Source organism: Typha angustifolia, chromosome 7 (genome assembly GCF_048772165.1).
Source record: "Typha angustifolia cultivar Huaian chromosome 7, ASM4877216v1, whole genome shotgun sequence".
NCBI classification, from domain to species: domain Eukaryota; kingdom Viridiplantae; phylum Streptophyta; class Magnoliopsida; order Poales; family Typhaceae; genus Typha; species Typha angustifolia.
In genome coordinates this window covers 14,929,199-14,946,724 of record NC_133245.1, presented here as the reverse complement: position 1 = coordinate 14,946,724, position 17,526 = coordinate 14,929,199, and the positions used below count along the sequence as shown (strand labels likewise).

Below are 17,526 nucleotides of genomic sequence, written 5' to 3'. Positions count from 1 at the left end.
ATCCCGAATTTTCCTTTTTCCAAATAAAATCACCGAACAATTTAATCGTTTTACTAATAATATAAGCAGCTGAATAATTTAGCAATTTTCATCTAATAATGTGGCAAGCTGACAAAAAATCACCTTTCATAATAAGTTTGCTTGTGGTGAACCAAAACGGTAAAAAATAAAAATTATAAGGACACCCATTTTGATCGAAAACTCACATTTTGAGGCGGCACTGTCCGTTATCTATGAGACTAATTGTCAATCTGCTCAGAGGAATGGAATAAATTCGAGCTAAACAAAAAATAGTGAAGAATAAAATTGATCGTGCTTAATAAAACAGAGCAAAATTATGCTTAAAATTTTCTAGTTAATGGTATACCAGTACAGTAGTGCAGTCAATTTCCTTTCTACTACCTCGTATGGAGATCTTTCCTGCGTCACAGAAACGATAAATTCGGCAAGTAAATAATAACATCATCTTTTTAAATACAACTAGACAATATACCTCTTCTCAAAAACAAACCAAGAAAGAACACAGAACAAAGAAAAGAGTAACTAGAAATATCAAGTTCGAACATAAGATATTCTTTCATACTATCTATGCCTATAGAATTATGGGATAAAAAAAAAGTTCAAACAAACCATTGCACGCATACAAAACTGAACATCAATAATGATTCTACAAACTACCTTTTATACAAAATACTGTATAAAGACAGAAAATACTCTATGGATTGTTACGAAATTATCACTGAAGTTTACATCTTTACATGATACAAAATCTCGTGAGGGCAGGATCCAATAGTTTTAAAGCTTAAGGCATCGCTAAAAGTCTTCAATCTCTATTTGCTCTGTTAACGATGAAGTACATTAAAAGATGCAACTGGCATCAAAGAAATTTTTTTACAAATGGCCAAAGCCACCAAATCCAATACATTCTCGAAAAATACAGATTCACCAACATGGCAGCAGAGAAAGGGGGAATATGTAAAAAAAAATGAAAATGAAAATTTACAAAGCTTACACAGTATGGCATTAGGCCTGCGCTAATGACCCTAAAGAATTATACCTTCCCAACAAAAACAAAGAATTCCAGTTAGAAACAGTGCTGACCATAGTTAGAATGCCATTGCTCCATCAGCCCGCAGCATCAATAGTCCTCATCAATGCATCCTCACCAATGCAACAATAGTGGGGTGGGGATAAGGGTGTTCTCAGAGTTAAATTAGTGCGTACATTTGAATACTATCACTTAAGATTTTACAGCAGCCCAGCAAGCATGGCACCTGGATCAGTATAGCCCACAGGTGTAACAGGTGATTGTGGCTGAACTGGGGACACAACAGGTACTGCATCTACAGTGGGAATGTTGACCAAATGTTCCTTGATGAATTCCTTTAACCTATAATAAGAAAGCTTACATAAATTTCCATTCTCATCTAAAGACCAAAGAGTATGAAATCAACATCAACATACTCGAACGTCAGTGATGGATCTCCTGATGCAACCGTTATCCGGAGCTGAGTTCTGTCTGATGGATCTGTTTCGACTCTAATCTACAATGATAGTAGCAAATTCAAAGATAGGATAAGCCATGTAAAATAAAACAATGGAAGAGAAAATCAACTAGTTCAAAACAACAGTTAAATATGAATTCTAATTCGAAAATTCAAGGAAAGAATGCTTCTAATGAACACGAAATAAGCCAGTAAGGGCTAGACTTAGTTCAGAAAAGAGAAGCCTAGTACTGTCTGGCAGAATGTTGATTAATCTCCAAGTCAACCATTGCTTAATTAAAATGAGTGAATAGCCCCAATTATAACTTTGAACAAACATTGCTTAATTATACATGGATATATGTGCTGCATACACCAAGATTACTAACAAAAAGTTTAGAAAACAAGCCACAGTGACTTGAGTTATTACAAACTCAAGACATGAAAGTAGCCTATGATAAAAAAATGAATCATGAATTCCAGCATATGCAAGGAGTAATTATGAATTCCATATTCTTACCAAGCAAAGCATAGCACGAGTACTCTCTGAATAGAAGGTAGTGCTTGCAACCAGATTGTTTGGATTGACATCCTATATAAATGGCACCAAAGTTCAATAATCTTGTGAAAAAGGCTGTCAATACATAAATAGATAGTAACTTACAAGTCCTGGGGTAACTGCCAAATGAAGACTAGTAAACAAATTGGTCATTTCAGGAAGAGATAATGGCTTTACACCTCGAACCTGCCATAGTCATGAAAAATTCATTACAACAATACTGCAACAAGGGACTAACAATTCCCATATGTTTCACTGAAATAAAGGACACAGCAAGCATAAAGCTACAATCAAGTGAGTTCAGAACAAGCATAACAAACTTTTGTCACCATCCAGCTTCTTTAAGGAAAAGGAAGTACATAGTTCACAAAGAGGCTCTGAGCCTCCGAGGTATATTATTATAAGATGAAGTAGGCACACCACATCAGCCGATCCTTTCTCTAGGATTATTGTCAGACCCCAAGCATCATAGATTCCCAGGAGAAAGAATCAAATCAAACTGAAAACTAGATCATAGCTAGAAATCACATTTGAAAATTGATGTAGTATTTGAACTGAAGAGACAACTATGAACTAGGTTTCTAAAAGGACATTTCCATGGGACAATTCACTTATACAAATAAGATCCTTGTTCATTTCAAAAAGGGTGTCCCAGTGCATGAGGCTCCAGCCTGTGGTGGGTTTAGAGAGGAAATATATATATATAGCCTTATTTAGCCTTTCATTTGTGAATAGGTTTTTTCTAAGAGAATATTGTATTAGGCACAATACATCTTCTAAGCATATATGATCAAGGGGAAATAAAGGGAAAATCACTAAACAAATTAGCAGCAATTTGCATTGTTAATACCAATCCTGAGAGCTTCAAAAGTACTAATTTGTATTAGCGAAAATATAAAAATTACCATTCTCAGTTAGGGAATTCTCGTGATACCAGATCATAGATCCTGAGTTTTGAATCCTGCTAGGTCTATCTATTGTGAAATTATAAGCCTCCACCCATTTAAATTCAACTATTCAAGTACACTTTTTGGGTCTGAGTATATCAAATGTCCCAAGCCCATAAGTGAAGGGGATGGGTTGGAATAACCAATCGTTGGATATAAGCAATATTCTGCGTATCTAAGTTTTTCTTTTTTTCTTTTTGTGTACAGTTTTAGTGTAGTTTTCTTTGTTAATTCTTCTCTGCTTGTTCTTTTGAACAGTTCACTGACTGTCCGAAGATTTTCTGTATTATCAGCAACCTTAATCTGACCAGTATGTTTATATCAACAGTACCTACATCTTCCATTCAAAATATCTGATAGCAATCTAACAGAAATAAATCATTCATCTGCTGATTTGATTCCAAGTCAATTTTGTGCATCTTTCTGAGCATTTCTTGCTATGGAAAGTAAATTGGGAAGCAAAATCTTACAACTTCTTGAAGCTTCAAAGGTGGTCCAGATAGTGATTTCCACTGGGGAAAAAACTCTTCAGCCGATACTGATATAGGCAGCAAAAACTTATTCAAGACAGCTGGGAGCCGAAGTTTGACATTAACCTGTGTAAGAGAGAACATTTTTCAGACTATTTTTGATGGGGGATAAATTCATATTCTTGGATTTATTAAAGAACAAGAGACACATAATAAAGTAAGGATTAGGACCACTGCTGTTCCAAATTTATAGGAGAAATCAAGAACAGCAATATCTCTGCTTGCTCGATGATTCACCACTTCAAGTGGGCATTGCACCTAGAATATGTCAAACAGAAAAGCTAAATCAAATAAAAATATTTCTTAAAAGAAAATACATGGAACCGATGTATCATGCTGTTGCCCACCTGTGCTCTAGGAGGAATAGTATCAGGCACCAATGAGAGTTCCATCTTTAAGTGGGTAGGAGGTAATATCAGTGCTCGCACCGAATCAAGAGGTGAAGTATTCTTGTTTCCCAAGAAAAGAACAAGACGCCCATGATGGGCTCGCCACTCTGCTTTTAGTCCAATCTAAACAAAAGAAAGGCAAATGAAATAGTAAGCAAGAGCCAGAGAAAGAGACGTAAAGCATGTGGAGAATAATATAAGTCATTATTCTTTCGTTTTCACTTTTCACAAGTAGTGAAGTAAGAAATATTACCATTACCTGGCTTCACATATAAACTATTCCAAACATACGAAGTTGTGCAACAAACCTGAATGTGCGGGTCTTCATATAGAACCCCATTATCTTTCAGGCTGAGCACATGAAATCTTTCACCAATATTGACAGTTGGCTGCAGAATAAAAAAAGAATTACTTAGCAGCATGTAAAATCAAGGAGAAAGGGGCATACATGTCCTACCAAGATAAGGTTAAAAAAATGAGTAATTCTATGGAAAGCAGTCTTAAAGTGACAAGTGCCAACTGGTGTTACTAACAGAGAAACTGCAGAATAATTTGCAAGCTGTGTGTTAAAGGATAAGCTCGGTGTAGGTATCTCATAATTGACAATGTTGGAGAACAATATAGACCAAAACAATACCTGGATTGAGCTTGATTGATCATCAAGAGTTGCTAAAGCTAAGGGACCTGCCACAGTAGTAGTAGCATCCAATCCTGAGATCAAATTTTGCTCTGCTGGAACAGCACCAGCCAAAGGGCCCTCTATAGCAAGGGGGCCCAAAAGATCTCCAAGAATGTCTGCCGATGCGATAGGCTCTGGTTCAACTGTGCCTACAGTCCCATTTTCCTTGGCCGATCCCTGATCTCTAGAAATAGCCTCCTGCATATTTGCCAACTTTTACTGAATTCTATCTACTAGACCAAGAACAACAACCACCTGCCTGATTTCAAGGGAAACGAAATTGGGAATCCAACCGTATCTTGACGTGGCAACTTCACGAAACCTAGCTGATTTTCTGGTAGAGACATGCTGACAGGATGTTGATCAGTTACAACTAGGGCATTGGATGTCTGTTGTTGACTTCGCAGTTTTATTGCACTTTGTTCTGCTGTATCAACCTCAGCAACTTCAGCCTTCCTCAGCAAAGCAGACTAATATTGAAAGGGTAAGTAAAATTAGAATCACATTTAAATTTTATCCTACCCAATAGCCTTTTTTGACTTATACCAAATAACAATGCTATCTTTCTAATAGTAACTTTCTAAAATGTATAGGGAAACACATGCTTACCTTGCGTTCTGGGTATTTCGGCATTTCAGCCAATACATCAATCAAAGAAGCACCTTTCTTACTCAGTGCAAAGTATTCAACTGCTCGTTGCTGAATCTCAACATCAATATAGCTCTCATACCTGAAATGTGCAACCGAGTTTGTCACAAAACTAACAATTTTGTGAACTTAACTATAATTAAAAAAACTCAATGTAGTGAAAAAGAAATGATGAAAAAATAGTCAATGTTACTTTCTGAATATCACCCATATATGATCCTGCAATTCTGGATCGGGGGGCTGTGTATGCATCAAAATCTTGGCATATGAGGAGAGAAGAATGGCAACAGTAGTTGTCCTGGAATAAACAAATTTATGTCAATCAAAATGGTAAAACTGCTCAAATAAACAGATTATAATAAATATACAGAAAATTGTCCATCTTACGATACTGTAGGAAGCTTCTCATTGATAATGGCAAATATTTCCTTGGGGCTACAACAAGGTCTTTGGGCCAAAAGGTGACTGTACTCTCCAAGAAGATAAGCACTGACCTGGATTAGGAGTTAAATTAAATTTGTTCAATTTGTAGTTACACTGGTTAATATCACATTGCAACTTACAGAGAGATAAAAAGTAAATATCAGCCAAATGGGACAAAAGGGTAAGTACACTTTAAGAAGTCTGTTCCTCTAGTTATTCAGGCATGCGGAACACAAATAGGAGATCGTAATACTAGCTATCCTATAAACATATCCAGAAGATGTACAATTAACGCATCCATTATGATCATTTTCACAACAACAACAACTACAAAAACACATGTGGAAGAATTAGAACGTCAACGAAAGAAGAGAAAGTCAAAAAAAAGAAGAAAATATTAATTAAGTCCTCCATCCATCCGCCTAAGCTATTAAGAGAATATCTTTAGAGCCTGCAGAAACATCCATAATGGTTGCTTGAAAAGGTGCCTCTGCCTTAACTTACTAATGAGACAGAAAAACTCATTACCTCAAGAACAGTAAGGTAAAAAAGTTAATTCCAAAAAGGGATATCTAGGTTATGCCACTTATGGTTGATTGAGATCAATGCAGAATCTTCTGATCAGGCATTACCAAAGATGTTTTTTTCCTTAGTATACTGTATATGACTTCAAAGGCCACTGGGTGCCAGAAAGTATTACAAGTATTGTCGTCTCTTCATTTATTTGTCTTGTTATAATGGTTTCAGATTATGGGAAACAGGATAATGAAGGGTGTGTGCTAGAACTAGAAGCATTGGAGGGACAATATTCGCTACATAGAAGTAGAAGACATAAAGAGAAAGGGTGATGGTGGTTGGGAATGATTGTGCTGACAGTATAGCTCTCTACAGAACTGTACACTTAAAGGCAATCGATTAATAATTATATTTGTTCAATTATGCAGAATTTGTGAAACAGTGAATCTTGAAAACCTAAGTACCCACGGCCTTTCATAAGTCTAATATTTGTCTCTAGAAATATATACATCCAATCTTTGAGGTGACTCACAAGCACATATAAGCATGACAAGACTTTCTTTAGCATGCACTATCATGAATCCCAAAAATCTAGAAAACTTAAAATTTTGAAGGTTTTTTTTATTATTATACTAAAAGGTTCATTAACAAGAAACATACACTTGCTTGTTAAAGTAAAAGTTCAACCTATGAGAAAGCATGTTCATATACTGTGACAAAGTTCTATTCAGTTTTTAAAGGTCAAATTTGTTAGGAAGAAAACGAGGTCAAGACCCAAGTACCTTGACCATTGTCTCATGTAAAGCAGGCTTGTCAAGGTACTCTCTAGCCTTTGCTGCGGCGTATGTCTGATACAACTTACATGAGTCAGATTCCAAACAGGAAAAACACTAAAAGACAAAGCTATAATATCATAGCTTTAAAAATCTTAGATGCAGCACAAATCACTTAAGCCACCTGCAAATCTTCATTGTTGGTAACAAATTGAACCACACGGTACCATATGTCATCACTAACAAAATCTCCTGCTTTATCTATAAGCTGGAGAATGACATCGACGTACCTACAACAAAATAAGGATTATTAATTAGAAACCTTAATAAATGATCCATACAATTCAAATAGTAAAGAAAAGGAGGAAAGGCACAGACCAAATTGCTTATTCAACTGTGCACAAAATTATATGAAGAAAATGTAAATTATAAAAAACTCATGAACCCTTAGTAAGAAAAGTTTGTCTCATATACTCTTTATACAAATATGCATATTAAATATGCACGAAAATAATTAACACAGGCACACCATAGCCATATGCAGTCCCTCTAATTTCTACATATTAAAGAGTAATTTTTATAAATCTAGTATCAAAATGCGAGATCTATGTAAAAATAACCTTACAAATGATAAATCTAGCAAAATTAAGCTAGATCTATCATGTATACATTCCATATTAGTTTTTAAGTGTAAAAATAAAGAAACTTAAGGGAATGATAAAAAATACCTTTTGATGGGATTTGAGGAAGAAATCTTGAATTTTGGAGAAATTCAAAATTTTCTTTTAATACCTATATTATAGAGAGTACTTTTCATGGATCTAACACCAAAATGATAAATCTATGTAGAAAGACTCTTATAAATGATAGATCTAGCAAAACTACACCCCCAATTAGGTTTCAAAATGTAAATTAAAAAACTAAAATGAAAAACTTAAGAGAATGAAAGAAAAAAATTAACTTCTATTGCAATTTTACAAAGAAATTTTGAATCTGTCCTTAATCTCCTCTCTTTCACCTTCTCACTTCCACTTTTTTAAAGTAAATTGTCTTCCAAAAACTAACCCATAATGGGTTATTGGATTTTCAATAACACCCAACTCATGCCAATTAGCTTGGGGCGGCACACAGCCATGTTGGTTCGCGCACACACCTGTCGACAGGCACGAGTCCATATAGCTTATGCCGGGTGTTGATATTTCATCAGTATGGGACATGCCGGCCAACACAATCATCCTTGGCCTCGGTATTCTATTGCTTCATTGGAGGGGGGAAAAAACAACTTTAACATGGACACTTTACTCTCTCTAATAATACCACTCTAACATAAGTGAATATTGTTTCTATTACTTTTTCTACAATTATATTAATGGTAAGTAAATTAGGAAATGTGCCATTTGAGTTCCATGAAAATCTAAACATGAAGCAAATATAACAAGCAAGTCAAGTGAATAATGAAAAAGGAAAAGTCATAGTCAGAACTCAGATGCACTCATTATAGAAGTATACTTTAAAGTTTTAAGGCATAATGACTGTTATGCATGTCATGGATAGCCGTGCCGGCAGAAGCACGGCACTTGGCATAGGGTGTGCCAGTGGCACACCCCCGTGTCGAGTCATACCAACCGACACACGTGCTATGCCGATCTGTCATTGTCATGTGCCAATGTAGAGACATTTTTTTTTTAATTTTCCTATTTCTATCAATCTTTATCAAATTAACTTTACTCATTTTCTTAACAAACATGATATGACATGTAGAACCCATTTTTTTAAATTTTTTCTTATTCTCATCAATCATCACTAATTACTTTTGTCATTTGTCATTCTTTAATTTCCATAATCATCATTTAACAAACATAGAATGTTCAATTATATTATGAAGTATTCAATCATATTATGGAGTGTTTAATCATTAATATTAATTTTAATGAATATATTCAATCATATTATGTATTGAATATTATTTATATATAACTGTTGTTTTATCTTTAATAAAATAAATTATTTACAAAAATAATTTAAAGATAAAACATTGTAATGTAGGTTTAAATTTTAATACATATATTTAAACAAAAAATTAAAGATTGGCATACCAAAAACCCCAAAAATATCTCTAAATATCCTAATTTTTTTATTAAAAACATTATAATTGTGTGCTACTGGCACACCCCGTGCTGTGCCGATGGTGGCACGAATATCATTGATGCATGTCTAATATGACATAATGCGAAAACCAGTAATGCTTCAACTGTACTTGCAACAGCAATAATGACCAACACTTTACACCCTATTGGGATCTCAGATGACCAGTTAGTGTTTTTGTCTTTTATGACATCATTTTGACTTAGCTACTTCTACTCCATTCGGTTTTGAGGTCATAGATGTCCACTGTTGGAGGTGATGCTAGGGAAGATCCTTCAATCTTTCAGATTTAAAAAATTGATCTATTGTTATTTTATCTCACTTGACTAAGTTGCACAAAGCACTAGGCGCGGCTAAATCCACTCTACTCTTGACAATTAACACAGGCATCACAGATGTGAAGGTTTTAGTCTAAAATATACATATACCACCAAATGATAGGACAAGGCTATTTCTGAATTGCACATGGAATAGTCACAATTTGAATAAACTCTCTACTCAGGCTACTAGAGGAAGCATTATGCCATTTTCCTATCCGCTTAGCAGCATAACAAACATGGAGCAAAATCCAGCTGGAACCAACCCATGCAGATATGTTTTAAAACTCCATACGAAGTTGTATAGTATGTGTCAGTAGGTAGAAGAGCAAAAAGAAATATCAAATGTTGAGTTGAACTAATTTCCAGAATGGTCATGATGGAAGTTGGAATATGTACCATGAGAGATCTGGAGCAAATTTTTCTGCTAAAATTGCAGACTTCAGCGCCAATTCTTCACGCATCGCAAACTCCGCCGTACTAAGATACTAACATAAATAAAGAAGATGATGACTGAGACTATCATAAAGGAAGAAACTCTCGCAACATGATAGTGATATTCTTAACACATAATTTGTGCAATGTGCCTGAGCATTTAATCTAGAAATTAAAGGTACATACAGCACAAGATTCAATATTACCTGCAATAACTCTTCGACTATATCCTTAGCATTTGTCACGTCACACATTCCATAAAGCAGATCGAGAGCACGTCTTCTTATACTGCAAGATTATAACCATAAGAGGAACACACCTTAGACTGGAATACAACATCAACCATAAGAGCACACACCTTAGACCTTCCCTTGGGTCAAATTTCATCAATTCTCCAATCTACTGGTTGGTCTAGAAAAGTTTTCATTAAACATAGTTTCAGATTTTTTTTCAGATTAAATATGGACTGTTTTATTCTTTAATGTTTTCATCTTGTGAGTTACTTTTTTGGGCAAATGTTTTCTGCATCAATTGACATCAGAGATTTGATATTTTATTTGCATCCAACCATAAAACAGCTAGGTATAGAATGAGTTAACTGTTTTGAGAAAATTACTTGATTGAGACCTGCAGAAAGAAATGTAAAGCAGAACAATAGGACAAAAATGGAGAAGCATTCCCATGACTTTAAAATATAGCTATAACCATTTTAACTTGTAGTGTTAATTGGCCCATCTCATAAGTCATAATAGAAGTGAAAAATATTGTAATAGGACAACATCTGACACTTCTCCACAAATAAGAATATGCAGAGTAAATATGTCACTGCAATTCATCATCAATGAAAAGATATTAGCAAACTATATAAAACTACCAAAGACATCTTTGCTAGCACAAGACAGTATTTGCAATGAGATCAACCTCACAATATAACTAGGAATTCTTTTGGTATAATAATGTAATGTAATGTAATAAAAATATAAAATAGATGTTCCCAGAATTTCAACAAGCAAATGCACTGTGAAAACCTAAAAAGCAAACCTGATATCAGGGTCCTTTAAAGACGTAACAATCTGAGCTTGATGTCTTTTGATAATATCCTGCACATCTGTGACCAACAACATCCTGGTCATGTTCTCCTGTACCAATTGCACATTAATGTAAGAATAACACTTCCATTTATGCTATGATCAACAAGCTCTGTCTACACAAGAACTCATATCACCATGCATCTCAACTAATATAAGGATAAGAAATATCAAAGATACAATAACTTGCTATTATGATGCAAACGAGAAATCTTACCAGGCCAAGATAACGAATGTTTGGTTCTCGGGCTGCAATAAATTTCCCAAGTAAAGCTACACACTGAGACATCATCTCCTTTTCAGCATCAAGATGCATAACCTGTAATCCAGTTCAGAGGAAAGTTCACATACATTTCAATTTTATTAGTAGTAAATTTTCATATGCCTATGCTGAATGCATGAGAAATTTATTATGTTAATCAATTCATTGCATGCCTCCAAGCAAACATGGACATCAGTTCAAGCCAAGTCAGCAGCAGCAGGTTCAGCCTCAGACAGTTTTGCATTGGAACTAGCCTTGTATTATTAGATAATTGACTAAGAGCAGATGCAATAGCTTAGTTTTAAATAAGAAGGATCTAACAGTTGCATGCTCATAAATAGCAATCACGCAGCGGGAACAGGAAATCCCTGCAGGAAGATAAATTAAATTTCTCAACAACTAGTTCCATTATGTGGCAGAAAACTATAATCAAGTTTAATTTTCATGTTAAGCCTGAGGAACATGAAATCAAAAACTGCATATTTTATGCTTGCAACCTAATCAGAAATCTTACCAGAGCAAGGGCCTCAAACAGAACAGCATGAGATGCATTACTTTTGTTGACATTTTTAACTACATCTGTACCCATTAAAATACGCTGCAGAACCTACACAACCATAATGATTAATCAAGAATCTTGAACTGATTTAGCATGAGTTGTATAAGCTAAACCCTACCTCAAACAGAGCCCTTTTTATATTTGGATCTTCAATAGTTGGAAAATACTGAAGAGCCCTCATTGTCTTAACCTGAAAGAAGTAAAAGTTTTATTTAATGCTTAATAGAATTCGTGCTGTATATTATTTGGTATTGCTTTATGCAGACCACTGAGACAATTGGCAGGAAAAAAGAATTTGTTTATCTTTCCAACAACCTAGTAAACGCAAGAGAAAAACAAGAAGGAAAATGTTGTAGCAGATAATCATAAGAGGATTTCCATAATTTATATTGCTTTAGTAGCTAAATATAGGCAAAAGAAAATCTACCAGAAGTGGATATGATTATTTCCATCAGAAGTCACATTATCAGTCTAATCCTTAAATTAACCTAGCTTCTCTATTCACATAACTGATAAAAATCCATTACAGATATGATATACCATTCATCTTGCAAAATTCAGTTGCCCTGTATAATCTTAATGTTTAGCATCCCACTTATTGTATCCAAGAGTATCTTTTCATGATTGCATGAAAAAAAAAATCAGTTGGCTAATAGAACAGCCTGAATTCAGTACCAAATAAATCACTTGGATTGGTTAACATCCAGCTCATTCAGGGCAATACTAGGAAGAAGATGTATGACAAATCGTGATACGCAAATACGCAATCTATTGAAATTCCTAGCGAAGCTTATTGATGTATCACCATTCATAAATGAGATGGAAAACAATCAAATCACAAACCATGTTATGCAATATTAGTCATGCCCAAAAATTGGGGATGACTAATATTCGCAGAGATAGTGTATTAGTATGACTGCATATGAAATAATGATGATAAAATTGCAAAGATGATGAAGCTCAGAGAATAAAGTTCTATCAAATCAAAATATGGTGATACGGACTGTGCAATGACAAAAACATATAAAGACAGGCAAAGAAAGAAGACAAACCAATCATACTCTTTCAAAATACATGTAGCACAAATAAGATAATTGTCCTTAACCTGAAGCCAGGGAGATGGAATTCCATAGTAAGTGTATTCTTGTGGAACATCTTGGTTTCTAGCCAACCTCTCTAAAATTTTAACACATTTTGGAAGACAATTCCAATATGCTTCAACGTTGTTTGATACTAAAGAAACAAAAAGGCTCATGACAGATGTCAATACTCCGAAGTCACGTTCATCTAGAAGTTGTGTCATACGATCAGACCTGATAACAGAAAATAACAGAAATCATCAAAGATAACTAGCAGTGCATACTTTATTATGCTTATATAAAGTGTGCACGAGTACAATACTTACCAGCCATCAACATTGACAACGTCAGGATTCTTTCTATAGAGGCGTAGAAGACATAACGCGGCCTTTTTTCTGACCAAAGGCCTGCAGCTACTGGAAATCTAATATAGCACCGGCGCTATCAACTACCAATACTGTTCATATAGTAGCAAATAGGAGATGAGAAACTTAGATATTCTTACAAGCAATTTCTGGACATCAGGAGCCAATGATTCAGAAAAATCCTTCCCGCCAATATTTCCTACCTGTAAAGAACAAGAGAAGTAATACATAAAGAAAGGTATAGATCGAGGGCATAAATAGCCAATAGAAGGTTGCCCTTGTATTAGTTGCTTTTTAATAAACAACGCATGTTTATTAGAGACTAGCAAAGTTCATCTTTAATAAAGATATGGCTTGTTTTATAGCTTAAAATAGTATCAGCTGAGCCTTGTATTTCCCATCATTTAGAAAAACTATGTTAGGTGAACTTTAGTCATTCCGTCTTCATCTCCTCTTCAAAGACTAACATATGATATGTTGAGGAATAAGGCAGTGAAAGAGATTTGAGGGAGTTGCCATGGGAGGGGGGAAGTAGAGTTCACTCAGTTTGTCGAAGGCTTGATCAATCAGTAAGCAATCAAAACTGAGCATGGACAGAGGCTAGCTCAGCTCAGTAGGTCAAGTTTCGATATTGCTCAGACAGGCATAAATCAATCGCAATCGTAGGATCCAAAATGACTGATTAATCAATTAACAATAAAGAGTGAATATAGCTAATTAATAGGTATCTCCAATTCTCCTTTCTTCCAGTCAACCTCGAAGTATCATCACCACTTCGCAGGTCATGTGAATAGAATATACAACTAAACTAACACTTAAAAGTATATATAAACATCTAGATGCACATCTATATCCGTGATGGAATGCACACGTAGTGGGATGTCATCATGCCAGGTTTCATGAAGATAATGTTGCTTCAGAATCCTAAAATAAATTTTCGTATAAAACCAGAAAAAATGAAGTATGAAGACTCATAACACCACCAACCCAATCAAAATATTATTGGATTTGTCAGATAGAAAAGTTTGATTGACATATTTAGAATAAAGAACCTCAAGTTCTGATATTGGTGTTCCTCCTGAAAGTTATCGTCAGTTCACTGAAAAAAAAAAAACAACATACCATTGTCAAGGCCAAGCACTGGAAGGTTTCATTTCGCCCAATAATATCATTACGCACAGTGTTTATAACCATCCTTAGGAAGTCGTTATTCTCATTAAGTAAGCAAGATGTCACTATGTACCCAACCTGCAGAATCATTTTGATAATGAGTAAGGCGACATATAAGGCAACAATATATATGATATTCAAATGAACATAAGATGCAAACTATATTATTTTCTCCATAAACTATTCTCTGTCACAGATAACATATTGTTTGACAAGCAAAACACAAGATTCTTCTCAACATATGAATTTGTAACTGTTATTAATGTACCCCTCCCATCTTCAACCCTACTATATATCTTCATGTATTAATGTATATACATATAATATATATGTAAGTATATGCATATTCACATCTGATTCATACTTCATATCAATTTGTCACAGGACTATGTGAATTTCTATGTGCATTTTCCAATTTGATTGATCAAGCTCATACCAAAAAGTAAAATTGCCTCTATGAATTGTAAGAATGAAATAAAGAATGCAGCTTCACATTAAAGGATGTATCACCTGTTTCTCAGGATACTTTGGTGCAGATATCAAAGAGACGGTCTCCGTATGACCAAAATCAACATCATACCCCAGCATAAAAATGTAAAGCATTTTCCACACATATTTCTTTTTCTCATAATGCGATAGGCCCTGTCAAAGAAAACACCGGATTGTCAATATCTTGTCAGTAAAATTGATTTCACTACTTCACTGAATGTATATCTGATGGAAAAGAAGGAATTTTATTTATTGATATTAAAACTAACTATTATTACTAGAAAATGTTAACCAATATCTTTGTACTTGAAGTTCCAAGATTTTTTTTATTAAAAAAAAAAGGAATGCCTACTTTAATTCTTGTATTGTCAACAGGAGGATGGAAGCGGCATCATATAAGAGGGCAACAGTATGAGCTCAACTTGAGATCAGCTCGAGTTCGATTGGATATATATATATATAGAATAATTGGAGTTATTAAAACCATTGGATCTAAGAAATACTTATATGCTCTCTAAAACCCCTTGATCACCCAAAACCCATCTCGCCCAAATCGTCCACCGACCTCCTTCCTCTTGCTTCCACCAACCACACTCTTCTTCCTTTCACCTCTACCAGCCTTCTTCTTTCTCACCTGATTTAGTTTGCTAACTAGATGAAGATTTAATTTTCTCTAGTTCTTCTACAAATTTATAATTTTTTCCAGTTCCTCAAGATCTCATGAATGTTAAAATTTCTCTTGTTCTTCTACAAATATAGACTTCTTCCTCTCCCCTCAAGAATGTATCAGATTGATCGAGAATGTATTGGATTTGGTGTCTTCGGCCGTTTGTGAGAAAATTTCTTTAAAAAGTCAGTTGCATCTTTAGATATACTTCATTATTAACAGAGCAAATGGAGATCATCTTGGTTGAGTATTTTTTTAATCTATGTCCATGCCCATGAAACCCATTATCTAGTTACCAAGCCGAGCCAGCCTTATCTAGCTCGAGTAAGTCGAGCTCAGAAAAAAATGCTATGGAACTAAGTTAGGGCCAACCCACTCAAGTTCAGCTCATTTACACCCCTAGTCTGTAGGAGCTGATGCACCATATTGCCAATTCGGTGTATGTTAAATGTTGGAGAATAATTTTCATTTACCAAATGGGAATATCCAAGAATACATAATAATGGAAAGAAAGAATTTTGAAGAGAAAAAAAAAATGGGAAGAAGAGTAATTTATTGACGACATACTAAAGTTTATATTGATACATTAAAAGTTTATAACTGACACACTACTTTCATTTAAATTCTGCATTCAAGCCAATGCTTATACCGACATTGATAATGACCTTACCACCGAGGTACTGGGAGGCTAATTTCCACCAGGGAGAAAACAATAATCAAAACAACCTTAATAGCTGCTAACTAACTAGCAATCTTATTCTTTCAACTATGACCGGATGGTAGCTGTCGATTCATGGAATTAGGCAAAGTATAATCATAGACTAGTTTTGACAAAATTCTCCGTACCCCCTTCAGTACCCTTAATTCCCCGAGCTATAGTTCAAGAAGTCCTTCTAAAGCGCCACATAATAATAACCGGCTAACCTCGCTTAGCATTGCAGTTCTTCTTCAACATTGGAACAGTGTCAACAACAATGCATTCAAGCCCATCATACAAGAATACGCATCAATATTCAGCACCAAATCCAGCTAATTGAGAGCATAACAGCACAATCTACAACCATGCCCTCAAGGAGCAAAGGAAAAGAGAGCTGACCTTCTCGTTCTTGAATCGAGTCCGGATGTTTCCGAGCTCCTTATCGACCCTCAGCCGCTCCTGTTCCTTGTTCTGGCAATTCCGCACGTCGCTGATGAAGACGGAGAGCCCGCGCATCCCCGAGAGCGCCATCGCCCCCTCCGACCCACCTCTTTGCGGCGGACCGGATCAACACCACCCCTACCCCGGCGCGATCGATCCGAGAACTGCGTCGGATCCGACGAGACCACCCCACCCCAACGAGATCCGCGATCCACCTCTCAAGAATTGGAAACCCTAGAAATCCTAGACTTCCAAAAGACTCCAAAAGAGACGAAGGAGACGACAGAAATGCAACAGGGAGCTCCACTCCTCCTCTGATGCTGGATTGGAAAAATAGCGTAGAAAATTCTTCTATTTTTCGACACCTCCTACTATTTCTATTTCTTTTTATTTTTATTTTTTTGCCCTTTTCGCTGGATTATGGGATTAAGAAGTCGGCTTCGGCCAATTGGGAATTAGGAGGTACAGCAATAAGCAAATAACGCATTGCAACGTCGTGACCAAATAAAGAAGACTTGTGAGCTCCGCTCCCCTCTGCTCTGTAGGCTGGAGCCGGCTCCCTCTCTCCCCGGTCTTAGTTCCTCCTGACCCAACTGATCCACAGCCTCTCAGCGAAGTAAATAGGGTTGATGCTACCATTAAGGCGTCCTAATGGTAATCTACTGTTTATATCTTGATTCTTTAAAATATCCAAGATGTTTCCATGTCTAAAGTCACCGTGGACCTAGAAAGAGTTAAACGAGCCATTTTGAGTGACATTTTAGCCTTATAAGTAAGTTTCTTTCTTAGTCAACCACCCCCTCTAGTCTATCTTATTCAATAGATAATGAGGGGATTAAAATCGCCCGTCGAGTATCCTGCAAG

General features: G+C 35.5%; 1 protein-coding gene across 1 annotated transcript; it reads right to left on the bottom strand.

Annotated features, from left to right (window-relative positions):
* Positions 1 to 792: 792 nt before the first annotated feature.
* Positions 793 to 17,233, bottom strand: LOC140762494 (AP-2 complex subunit alpha-1-like). The gene is made up of 27 exons (XM_073100339.1): positions 16,621 to 17,233; positions 14,879 to 15,010; positions 14,321 to 14,446; positions 13,339 to 13,401; positions 13,160 to 13,257; positions 12,860 to 13,067; positions 11,873 to 11,944; positions 11,710 to 11,802; positions 11,151 to 11,252; positions 10,887 to 10,984; positions 10,052 to 10,133; positions 9,810 to 9,898; positions 7,133 to 7,238; positions 6,958 to 7,023; positions 5,624 to 5,730; positions 5,430 to 5,534; positions 5,198 to 5,318; positions 4,882 to 5,058; positions 4,547 to 4,786; positions 4,218 to 4,298; positions 3,868 to 4,032; positions 3,692 to 3,778; positions 3,461 to 3,586; positions 2,149 to 2,229; positions 2,005 to 2,076; positions 1,465 to 1,544; positions 793 to 1,390 (listed from the first exon to the last, which is right to left on the bottom strand). The coding sequence occupies exons 1-27, from the start codon at positions 16,750 to 16,752 to the stop codon at positions 1,249 to 1,251; spliced, it is 3,051 nt and encodes a 1,016-aa protein (XP_072956440.1). The 5' UTR covers positions 16,753 to 17,233; the 3' UTR covers positions 793 to 1,248.
* Between the last annotated feature and the right edge of the window lie 293 nt (positions 17,234 to 17,526).

Excerpts from the sequence above, each read along its gene's own strand:
- LOC140762494 (XM_073100339.1), bottom strand. The coding sequence starts at position 16,752 with ATGGCGCTCTCGGGGATGCGCGGGCTCTCCGTCTTCATCAGCGACGTG. Across the intron at positions 15,011-16,620 it reads CTCGATTCAAGAACGAGAAG|GGCCTATCGCATTATGAGAA; the intron begins GTCAGCTCTCTT and ends TTTCTTTGACAG. Across the intron at positions 5,059-5,197 it reads CGAAATACCCAGAACGCAAG|TCTGCTTTGCTGAGGAAGGC; the intron begins GTAAGCATGTGT and ends TTTCAATATTAG.